We start from the raw sequence: 12514 nt of genomic DNA on the forward strand, positions 1-12514 counted from the left end.
ATAGGCCCAGACCTATAAGGACCATATCTTACGACCATGTTTTCTGGTCCTAGCCCCTCTTTAGAGGCTGCTAACTGAGCAAATGACTAAATGTCAGGATAGTTCAGAGTGACCCTTAACAAGATCAAGTTCACGATCAGGGTGTTCCTCAAAGTCCCCCCCCCACCGTCCCGTCCCCCACCCCCCAAAAAAGATTGCCCTACTGAAATCATATCACATGTCAGTTTTATGTAATAAAACAGAACAAGCAGGTCAGAACTGTTTTCTTAGCTCACAACCAGATGAGAAGACAATGACTTAACACTATCAAGACATCCTTCAGAACAGATGGTAAACTCTTAATGTGTCTTGTTTCCTCTGCTCCAGAGTTGGGAAATCATAACAGAGGATGAGTCCACCTTGTACAACAGCCAGCGCTCCCCCCCTCCACCCCACTCCCCCTGGAGTTTCACTCCTTCTGTGACGAGCTCAGTCGCCTCCAGGCCTTGGGTGCCACATCCGGCAACCGACGTACCTCCCTCCAGGTGAATAATTTACTGGCCAGCGCTGACCGGGCTCCCATTACCAATCGGCCGACACCCAAAGCCAGACTGGGGATATGCTTCCTGAACAGGGTCCTTCCACAGTTCTAAGAAGGGACTGAAAATGCACTGTGTTATAACAACACAGCTGTAATCAGTCTCTCCAGTATTTCGCTGGGATTTTTTGTGATAGATTTTGCTACATCAATTCTAACATTTTACATGGCAGTTTGCAAAGTTTTTATCTGTGTGGCTTGATTGAACCATATTTTGCAGTAAATAGGCACTGCTGATTGGTTGAAATTGCAAGTCCTTGCATAATATTAAAGAAATTTAATGCAATTGCGGTATCCTTGAGGGACTTTAATATTTGAGTATTAGACAGGTATTAGTGCCTGTCTAGAGCTGGAGAATATGTGCCTATTAACACGTGTATGGGTAATGACTGTAGTTTCTGTCGTCTTGCTCTCTTCAGCTGCAGGGCCCTTCCAGTCATTCAAGTCACTCCAGTCGCAGAGGCAGTGCCCAGACTCTGACAGTAGAGGAGCACCCTGTTCATCCTGTGGTCAGTCATTCAAGTCACTCCAGTCGCAGAGGCAGTGCCCAGACTCTGACAGTAGAGGAGCACCCTGTTCAACCTGTGGTGTGTGTTACGTTCCCTGAATCCCCTGTGCCCACACACACACACACCGCAGCACAGGGAAGCACAACACTCCTGTATTATAGCAATATTTGTGGGATAGGGTCATCTGAGCTCAGCTTCAGCATGCAAGTGTGGCTTCCATAGTTTTCCCAGATGATGTAAGGACAGTGAGAATGCAGTCATCAGGTTTGAGCATGTAGCTCAGTGATTCAGAGGAAGTTATTGTTCTATTCACTTGAGGTATTGTTGTATGGATTGTTTGATGCCTCTCTCTATGTTGTTCAATAGTTGTTAGCAACCTCAGCGGGGCTGCCTCCAGGCTGGGAGGAGAAGCAGGATAGTAAGAGCAGACCCTACTACGTTAATCACAACAGCAGGATAACCACTTGGACACGGCCACTCATCCAGGTTGGCTGCATTGCTCATTTTGCTCTCACTTTCTCTCAAACCACAGTGCACTAAAGAAGTTTTCAAAGTCATGTGAAAAGACAATCAGCACCCACTTAACTTGTGTAGATACAGTGCCATTGGAAAGTATTCAAACCCCTTGACTTTTTCCACATTTTGTTACGTTACAGCCTTATTCTAAAAATGATTAAATATTTTTTTTCCCTCATCAATCGACACACAATACCCCATAATGACAAAGCAAAAACCGGTTTCTATAAACTTTTGCTAATTGATATTAAAAAATATACAAAAAAAATTATTAAATTTACATAAGTATTCAGACCCCTTACTCAGTACTTTGTTGAAGCACCTTTGGCAGCGATTACAGCATTGAGTACTCTTGGGTATGACGCAACAAGCTTGGCACACCTGTATTTGGGGAGTTTCTCCCATTTTCTCCCATTCCCATGCAGATGCTCTCAAGCTCTGTCAGGTTGGATGGGGAGTGTCGCTGCAAAGCTATTTTCAGGTCTTTCCAGATATGTTCGATCGGGTTCAAGTCCAGGCTCTGGCTGTTCCACTCAAGGACATTCAGAGACTTGTCCTGAAACTCTGTGTTGACTTGCCTGTGTTCTTAGGGTCGTTGTTCCAGTCTGGGGTCCTGAGCACTCTGGAGCAGGTTTTCATCAAGGATCTCTCTAAGCTTTGCGCCGTTCATCTTTGCCTCGATCCGGACTCGTCTCCCATTCCTTGCCACTGAAACACATCCACACAGCATGATGCTGCCACCACCATGCTTTACCGTAGGGATGGTGCCAGGATTCCTCCAGACGTGACGCTTGGCGTTCAAGCCAAATAATTCAATCTTGGTTTCATCAGACCAGAGACTCTTGTTTCTCATGGTCTGGGAGTCTTTAGGTGCCTTTTGGCAAACTCCAAGCGGGCTGTCATGTGCCTTTTACTGAAGAGTGGCTTCTGTCTGGCCACTCAACAAGAAAGGCCTGATTGGTGGAGAGATGCTTGTCCGTCTGGAAGTTTCTCCCATCTCCACAGAGGAACTCTAGAGCTCTGTCAGTGACCATCAAGGCCCTTCTCCTCTGACTGCTCAATTTGGCCGGGCGACCAGCTCTCGGAAGAGTCTTGGTGGTTCCAAACATCTTCCTTTTAAGAATGGAGGCCACTGTGGTCTTGGGGACCTTCAATGCTGCAGAAATGTTTTGGTATCCTTCCCCAAATCTGTGCCTCAGTACAATCCTCTGTCTGTGCTCTACAGACAATTCCTTCGACCTCATGGCTTGGTTTTTGCTTTGACGTGCACTGCCAACTGTGGAGACTTTTATATAGACAGGTGTGTGTCTTTCAAAATCATGTCCAATCAATTGAATTTACCACAGGTGGACTCCAAGTTGTAGAAACATGGAGTCAAGGATATTCAATGGAAATGGGATGCACCTGAGCTCAATTTTGAGTCTCATAGCAAAGGGTCTAAATACTTATGTAAAAAAGGTATTTATGTTTTCACTTCATCATTATGGGGTATTGTGTGCAGATTGCTGAGGATAATTTTGTATTTAATCCATTTTAGAATACGGCTGTAACGTAACAAAATGTGGAAAAGGTCAAGGGGTCTGAATACTTTCCGAAAGCACTGTAGATAATGTTGATGTAGAATCCAGTTCACCCTCCTATTGAGTATATCAATAGTGTTAATCTTAGTCTCTCCTTCCATGGTTCAGATAACCTCAGACGCAGCAGCCCAGGCTGTTCTGTCCCAGAACGCCACTGTGTACCAGCCCCCCATGCTTTCTCCTGAGGGCTCCCCCCAGCACTCCCCCGGCTCACAGAGGGAGTGTGGCTTCATGCCTGCAGGCTGGGAGGTCCGCAATGCTCCCAACGGAAAACCCTTCTTCATCGACCACAACACTAAGACCACTTCCTGGGTGAGAAAGCAAGCACCTGCATACCACCACTCTTAAAAGGACATGCAGTACCAGTAAAAAGTTTGGACACACCTACTCATTAAAGGGTTTTTCTTTATTTGTACTATTTTCTACATTGTAGAATAATAATGAAGATGTCAAAACTATGAAATATCACACATGGAATCATGTAGTAACCAAAAAAGTGTAAAACCAATAAAAATATTTTATATTAGAGATTCTTCAAAATAGCCACCCTTTGCCTTGATGAGGCACACTCTTAGCATTCTCTCAACCAGCTTCATGAGGAATGCTTTTCCAACAGTCTTGAAGGAGTTAGCTCATATGCTGAGCACTTGTTGACTACTTTTCCTTGACTGCGGTCCAACTCATCCCAAACCATCTCAATTGGGTTGAGGTCGGGTGATTGTTGATGAAAGATCATCTGATGCAGCACTTCATCACTCTCCTTCGTTAAATAACCCTTACACAGTCTGGGGGTGTGTTTTGGGTCATTATCCTGTTGAAAAACAAATGATAATCCCCCTAAGCGCAAACCAGATGAGATGGCAAATTGCTGCAGAGGTGGCCATGGTAACCTTGAGTTCTAAATAAATCACTGACAGTGTCACCAGCAAAGCACCCCCACACCATCACACCTCCTCCATGCTTCACGATGGGAACCACATATGCAGAGATCATCTGTTCACCTATTCTGTGTCTCACAAAGACACAGAGGTTGGAAGCAAAAATCTCAAATTTGGACTCATCAGACTAAAGGACAGATTTCCACCGGTCTATTGTCCATTGCTCGTGTTTCTTGGCCCAAGCAAGTCTCTTCTTCTTATTGGTGTCCTTGAGTAGTGGTTTCTTTGCAGCGATTCGACCATGAAGATCTGATTCACGTAGTCTCCTCTGAACAGTTGATGTTGAGGATGTGTCTGTTACTTGGACTCTGAAACATTTATTTGGGCTGTAATTTGAGTGTTAACTCGAAAGTAACTCTGGTTCTTCCTTTCCTCTGGCGGTCCTCATGAGAGCCAGTTTTATCATAGCGCTTGATGGTTTTTGTGATTGCACTTGAATTAGCTTTCAAAGTTCTTGACATTTTCTGGATTGACTGACCTTCATGTCTTAAAGTAATGATGGTGTGTCGATTCTCTTTGTTTATTTGAGCTTTTCTTGCCATAATATGGGCTTTGAATTTACCAAATAGGACTATCTTCTGTAACCACCCCTACTTTGTCACAACACAACTGATTGTCTCAAACACATTTAAGAAGTTCCACAAATAAAATTTTACCAAGGCACACATGTTAATGGAAATGCATTCCAGGTGACTACATCATGGAGCTGGTTGAGAGAATGCCAAGATTGTGCAAATCTGTCATCAAGGCAAAGGGTGGCTACTTTGAAGAATATATTTTTTTAATGATTTGTTTTACACTTTTTTTGGTTACTACATGATTCCATATGTGTTATTTCATAGTTGTGATGTCTTCACTATTATTCTACAATGTAGAAGATAGTACAAATAAGGAAAAACCCTTGAATGAGTAGGTGTGTCCAAACATTTGACTGGTGTCGTTTTTCTTGATCAGGTCACATGATCAATAAATACCCCCAGGCCCTACCTATAGGGTCTAGTCATGCATCATCATGGCCAGAATGACCAGTTATCCACTGGACAATACTGCCATTCTCACTGCTCCTTCCTGTTTGTGTGACTTATTTCCTTTTTATCTGGCTGTGAACAGGAAGACCCCAGGTTGAAGATTCCTGTGCACATGAGGAGGAGACCTTCGCTAGACCCAACTGACCTCGGGCCAATGCCGGTAAGCTTTACAATGATATCATATCCAATAGCATTCTAAGAAGGCAATTAGCAGCCCAGTGTCATGAGCCTCTTAAAGTTGAAAGTTGCTGAGTGAATGGTTGATTTTAAGGGAAAAATTATGTGAGTAATGTTTGCTACCCTTATCTTAGCCTGGCTGGGAGGAGAGGGTCCACAGTGATGGGAGGATATTCTACATAGATCACAGTATGTATGACATATACTACAATTTGTAAAAATGAGTGAAAAATGCATATGCCGACTACCAATGCTGAATAAATCTGATGTATTTTCAGACACGAAGAACACACAATGGGATGACCCCAGACTGCAGAATTCAGCCATAACTGGACCAGTAAGTATAGATGATATTTAAAAATAATAATAATAATAATAATTTAAAGCTATAGTTAGAGATTTTTATTTATTAGATTCTGGTAGAGTGATTTTAGGAATGCAATATGGCCCATTCTCTTTTTGGAGTCAGGTTCTCCAGGTTGGCCATAAAACCGAATAATTCATCATGTGTTCATAATTGATTTCTGGTCATTGGATCTCCTATCCTTGTCTATTCTAGGCTGTGCCTTACTCCAGAGACTATAAACAGAAGTATGAATACTTCCGGAAGAAGCTGAAGAAACCGGTGAGCAATGTTTTTCCCAAGACAGGGAATCATTGTAATTACTGAAGGCCCTATGCTCTTAATGTTCTGTTATTACAGCTAAACCTCACTTATAGGTCAGATATACAGCATATTCACACTGTAAAAGCCTATCTTGTCTTTCTCTCAATCATCCTCAAATCTTCTATGACATTTAGTCCAGCTACATCCCCTGACCTGATGTCCACTCACTCAGCATGCTCTATCTCCAATTCCAGGCTGACATCCCCAACCGCTTTGAGATGAAGCTCAGGCGGAACACCGTGCTAGAGGACTCCTACAGACGAATCCTGTCAATCAAGAGGGCCGACTTCCTGAAGGCGCGGCTGTGGGTGGAGTTTGAGGGAGAGAAGGGCTTGGATTACGGGGGCGTGGCCAGGGAGTGGTTCTTCCTAATCTCCAAGGAGATGTTCAACCCCTATTATGGGCTGTTTGAGTATTCTGCCACGTGAGTCTCTATTTGAATGTGTTAGAATTCCATTTTCAGGCAAGGAAAAATGGAACAGGCCCTTAATGGAGCTGTTAGTGAATAACATCTCTGATAGCATTATGAATCATTTTAATGATGGGATATGTTCTGGAATGGATCAGAGAAGGATTTGGATGACTTTAGAGCTGTGTTAAGTTTCTCCTCTGCATGTTCTGGGGCAGGGACAACTACACTCTGCAGATCAACCCCAACTCAGGCCTCTGCAATGAGGACCACCTGTCCTACTTCAAGTTCATTGGCCGTGTGGCAGGCATGGCTGTCTACCATGGAAAGCTGCTGGACGGTGAGTCTCACTGCTGGTGATTTCACTCATGAACTTTGTCTGTTAAAAGTTCATTAATTCGTATAATAGTTGTGTGTGTGTGGAGAAACTAAGAGCTGAGGACTGCTCTATGCCAGGGCCACAAGGATTAGGCGTGTTGCACAGATACTGACATGTTTTTTTCTAGCCTTCTTCATCAGGCCTTTCTACAAGATGATGTTGCAGAAGCCCATTACTCTACAGGACATGGAGTCTGTGGTAGGTACCTAATACTATCTAGATTACTCTCACATCTTCCCATCACCTAATCAGATAGTAGAGATGTGATAAATCAGACATCTATAACAGCAGTGTTTCACCATTAGTGGTAATGGTGTTTGTGTGTTGTTATTTCAGGACAGTGAGTACTTCAACTCCCTGAAGTGGATATTGGAGAATGACCCGATAGACCTGGATCTGAGGTTCACCATAGACGAAGAACTCTTTGGACAGGTGGGACCTGCTTCCTATTTGTTGTTTGGCCCAAGTATTTTCTGTTCTATCTTGTGCCTATTGACTGAAGGGGTTTTAAAATCGATGCTAAGTGGTACTCTGGTATCTGTCATGCTGACATCACATTTCCTCCTATTTAGACACACCAGCATGAGCTGAAGCCAGGAGGATCTGAAATAGTAGTCACCGATGACAACAAGAAGGAATACATCCAGTAAGTACCAGAGCCCTCTGCTGGTAGAAAGAGGAAACACGCCTCGTACTCACTGCCATGTAGTGCTGTTCAGCTGGTTACCTGTAGGTGACCCACAAGTCACATATTTGACGGGTTTGCAAATGGACAATGAAACCACCACCCACCACATGTCTGCATCATTAGATAAATGAGAAATTATTAGGGCTTTTGAATGCTTCCATTTCAAAATAAACAATTTTTTTCAGTCTTGTCATGCAGTGGAGGTTCGTGAACAGGATACTGAAGCAGATGACCGCATTCAAGGAGGTAAACACTAGGTTTTATTGAGATGTTTTGATTGTTGTGATAAGATTGAAAGAAACGGTTGACTTATTGCGTGTTCGTCTCTCTTGTCTTAGGGATTCTATGAGTTGATACCCCAGGATCTCATCAAGATCTTTGACGAGAATGAGCTGGAGGTGGGTCTCATTCCTATCATTCTGAGATGTATGCATGACTAAGAGCCTATCTTTACAGATCGTTTAGTGATGTTCTGTCTGTTTTTTTTTTTTCTAGCTCCTGATGTGTGGCCTGGGAGACGTGGATGTGAATGACTGGAGGGAGAACACCAAGTACAAGAATGGCTACTGTCCCAACCAGCCTGTCATCCTGTGGTTCTGGAAGGTAAGAGGATACTCCACTACTAGAGCAGAAGCCTCTGGATTCTAGAGTGTTTTTTTTAGGGATGCACGGTTTATTGGTGACCATATCGGTATCGGACGATAATTGGGTAAAAATATTATGTCGACATCTGTCTGATGTGGAGACAAAGGACAATGATGGGGACTGAAATGTATCCGCTATTAGTGGCAGAGACAAACTGAGCGGTCTGTGGCATTTTTTTAAAAGGTGGTCGGCACAACTTGAAGAAAAACTCATCCTATGAATTTGGCTTTAGCGTCCACATGGTTTGAGCTATTAGCTATTATTAGCACATTCCTGAAAGTGAAAACTCCCAGGAACACATTGGATATCGGTAAATATCTGATATTGGCCCAGAATTTCCACATCGGTGCATCCTTAGTTTTTGGGTGAATTCTCAATATTCATTACAGCTATTTGAATGATATTTTGTCATTCTCAGACTGTTCTGCTGATGGATGCAGAGAAGCGTATCCGCCTGTTGCAGTTTGTGACTGGCACCTCCCGGGTCCCAATGAATGGCTTTGCAGAGCTCTATGGTGAGTCCTCTTCTCTACTTCTCTGTATTAAGACTCATTTGTATAATACAGGGTACATTCTAGGTATGTTTTTAACCATTTTGTCATTACATAGATTGATATGAACTTTGAAACATGGATTCTGAGTTGTAACCAGAGGTGTTTGTATATGATTCTCTCCTCCTAATCTTGTTTTTTGTTATGAAATCACAGGGTCTAATGGACCACAGCTGTTTACCATTGAGCAGTGGGGAACACGAGACAAACTACCTGGAGCCCACACATGGTGAGTAACTAACAATACAGCAGTTTGGCTCATAGTCCTACCTGGTTACTGCAACAAATGTGCATTTGAATTTTGTTTTGTTTTACCGTCTTCAGCTTCAACCGGCTGGATCTGCCTCCCTATGAGTCGTTTGAGGAGCTGAGGGAGAAGCTACACATCGCCATAGAGAATGCACAAGGCTTTGATGGAGTGGATTAGGCGAGTGTGTGGCCTATGGCGCAGATGTTAAAATGGCAGTTACTGCCAGTGAACTTAGGGCTAGCACCAAGTTTTGTGCTGTAGTTCTGTTTAATGCTGATAAAACACACAATATTCAGGTCCAGACCTGATCTGCCAACCGCCTGAGAAGATGGAGAACAATCACAGACAGCAAAGTCTTTGGTGCTCCCCTCCCCTGCACAGTGGAAGGGATGGATGATGAGTGAAAATCACTTCTTAAATCACTCTTGGTCTGTGAAGTTTACAAATAGTTTTTTTGTGTCTCGTAATTATGTATGTATACTTAAACCAGATCTATATACCATTTATCAAATGCATTATATCATACAGATATTACTGTTCATCTATGATAAATATTCTATCATGAGGAGATTGACATTGGACTTCGATATACATTACCGTATATACACTGGTGTCGAAAGCGTTCCACAGGGATGCTGGCCCATGACTCCAATGCTTCCCACAGTTATGCCAAGTTGGCTGAATGTCTTTTGAGTGGTGGACCACGGGAAACTTGAGTGTGAAAAACCAAGCAGTGTTGCAGTTCTTGACACAAACCGGTGCGCCTGGCACCTACAACAATACCACGTTCAAAGGCACATAAGTCTTTTGTTTTGCCCATTCACCTTATGAATGGCACACAGACACAATCCATGTATCAAGGCTTAAAAATCCTTCTTTAACCTGTCTCCTCCTCTTCATCTACACTGATTTGAAGTGGATTTAACAAGTGACATCAATAAGGGATAATAGCTTTCAGCTGGATTCACCTGGTCAGTCTATGTCATGGTAAGAGCAGGTGTTCCTAATGTGTTGTTTTTTTTACAATCACAAAGTATGTGTCTGAGCAATGGACAGTGAATGCACCTTTTGTATAGCCTACTGGGGATATCACAGAACGGACGACTCCACATTAGACTCCATTGAAAAACCAAGTTGCCATTGCGCTCTCATTCTTGCACACACACTTGCAAAATATGTTTCCTCTGCTGATTTTTTAAAATTCAGTGATGGATGTATTATTTTTTTATTCCGCTATTCCAGGGCTCTCAACCCTGTTCCTGGAGCACTACCCTTCTGTAGGTTTTCACCTCCAACCCCAGTTGTAACTAATTAATATAATCAGGAGTGCTGGATTAGGGTTGGACTGAACCTACAGGACAATAGGTCTCCAGAAACAAGGTTGGAGAGCCCTGCTCTATTCATGGGTGTTGTAGAGCAGTATAATACTCTATTTTTAGTACATGTATTTTTTTTCAAATTGCTCTATGTAATAACTCTATTGAATTAATATCAAGAAATTGATAGTATCAATTCTCAAAGATTTCTGCGAATGTATTTTTTAGCCTTTGATTATCTTGAGGGAATTGACTGTACATATGCAGTGGTGTGCTCTATCAAAGAATGTATTGTATGAATGGTACAAAACATGTTTACACTATCTGGTATGTTTACAGATTGTTGAAGGAAAATATGTTTTTATTTTATTTAACTTAAATCAAAATGTTATAGTTGTGCTTTTATAAGGTAAAGCACTTTGTTAAAATAGTTATAAAAGTCTTAGTGTCTTGATCTTTGCCAAACTATCAATTTCAGAATGCATACGTTGAGTATGATTTCATGCTAAAATCCTCTGCTTTTAAGTGCACATTTGACTTGAGTACATTTTACTTGCCATGGAAGAAAAAAGCACATTTCATTTCACTGGTAATTAAGACTTACATTACAAATGAAGGCATTGTAATTTATCATAGAATTTGATCATCCTGATCTTTGACATGCTCTTATCCTTTAGTTGAATGGATCTATTGTTAACATCCGATACTCTATCATTCATTATTTTAAGAGATACTTAATTTATATATTGTGTCAAATGTAATTCTGACAACTAAGTGGATTTTCTATCATTGCTTTAATGAAATAAAACTTCTGTATCTTGTTGAAAACAACATGTTTTGATTGCATGCCAAAGTAAATGGCAACATATTTAGAAAATCAAATCAATTGAAAATGCCACCTTATCTTCTTTCATATTATTCTGAACAAAAATATAAACACAACATGTAAAATGTTGGTCCCATGAGCTGAAATAAAAGATCCCAGAAATGAGCCAGATGCATAAAAAGCTTATTTCTCTCAAATATTGGACACAAATATGTTTACATCCCTGTTAATGAGCATTTGTCCTTTGCCAAGATAATCCATCCACCTGACAGGTGTGGCATATCAAGAAGACGATTAAACAGCTTGATCATGACACAGGTGCACCTTATGCTGGGGACAATAAAAGGGGGGACCGTGCAATTGGCATGCTGACTGTAGGAATGTCCACCAGAGTTGTTACCAGAGAATGTAATATTCATTTCTCTACTGCCTCCAACGCCATTTTAGAGAATTTGGCAGTAGGTTCAACCGGCCTCACCACGTGTAACCCATGCCAGCCCAGGACTTCCACATCCGGCTTCTCACCTGCGGGATCATCTGAGACTAGTCACCCGGACAGTTGATGGAACTGAGGAGTATGTATGTCTAATAAAGCCCTTTGGTGGGGAAAAACATTCTGATTGGCTGCGCCCCTGCCCAGTTGTGAAATCCATTGATTAGGGCCTAATGAATTTATTTCAATTGACAGATTTCCTTATATGAACTATAACTCAGTAAAATTGTTGCATGGTGCGTTTATATTTTTGTTCAGTATAGTTGTTCGATATCTACAAGCCAGAGGATTACTTTTATAGACTAGTTCATTAGACTAGTTCATTTCATGCAGCTCTTTACTATTCAGTATGTGTCATATGCTCTTTAAGTCAACTGCAATAAGCACTTTTTTTGTTATATACCTTTAAAAAATAGCTTTTTCCCGTCCACCGGGATACAGAGGTTTTGTTTGACCACAATGAACACTGCCTACATATTGGCTGTGTTCGAGCGCATCAAATCAGTGATGTTGTTAGTCAATTTGGACTGATTCTAACCCTAACTTCATGCACACATCCCAGGTCAACCACAAACCTAACTCTAACCCTAGCTTCATGTCCACCATCCAGATCCACCCTCAACCAAAACCCTAACTCTAACCCTAGCTTCATGTCCACATCCCAGTTCAACCCTCAACCAAAACCCTAACTTCATGCACACATCCCAGTTCAACCCTCAACCAAAACCCTAACTTCATGCACACATCCCAGTTCAACTCTCAACCAAAACCCTAACACTAACCCTAGCTTCATGTCCACCATCCAGATCAACCCTCAATGACAACCCTAGCTTTGAGTCCACATCCCAGTTCAACCCTAGCCTCAACCACAACCCTAACCGTAACTTCATGTCCACAATCCAGATCAACCCTCAACCAAAACCCTAACTCTAACCCTGGCTTCATGTCCACATCCCAGTTCAACC

At 42.1% G+C, this 12514-nt stretch overlaps 1 protein-coding gene across 1 annotated transcript in view; it reads left to right on the forward strand.

The window, feature by feature from the left end:
- LOC135549356 (E3 ubiquitin-protein ligase NEDD4-like) overlaps nt 1-11231 on the forward strand; it is a 51249-nt gene extending 40018 nt beyond the window's left edge. Inside the window, 20 exon segments of the mRNA XM_064979353.1 lie at nt 367-439; nt 442-524; nt 997-1086; nt 1453-1572; nt 3291-3494; nt 5231-5308; nt 5460-5514; nt 5604-5662; nt 5885-5950; nt 6187-6416; nt 6620-6741; nt 6908-6978; nt 7117-7212; nt 7353-7426; nt 7654-7714; nt 7807-7866; nt 7964-8071; nt 8532-8628; nt 8821-8893; nt 8989-11231. Of these exon segments, the coding sequence (XP_064835425.1) occupies nt 367-439; nt 442-524; nt 997-1086; nt 1453-1572; nt 3291-3494; nt 5231-5308; nt 5460-5514; nt 5604-5662; nt 5885-5950; nt 6187-6416; nt 6620-6741; nt 6908-6978; nt 7117-7212; nt 7353-7426; nt 7654-7714; nt 7807-7866; nt 7964-8071; nt 8532-8628; nt 8821-8893; nt 8989-9091 (1923 nt within the window). The 3' untranslated portion in view covers nt 9092-11231.
- Nucleotides 11232-12514: the final 1283 nt, after the last annotated feature.

Source organism: Oncorhynchus masou, chromosome 1 (genome assembly GCF_036934945.1).
Source record: "Oncorhynchus masou masou isolate Uvic2021 chromosome 1, UVic_Omas_1.1, whole genome shotgun sequence".
NCBI lineage: Eukaryota > Metazoa > Chordata > Actinopteri > Salmoniformes > Salmonidae > Oncorhynchus > Oncorhynchus masou.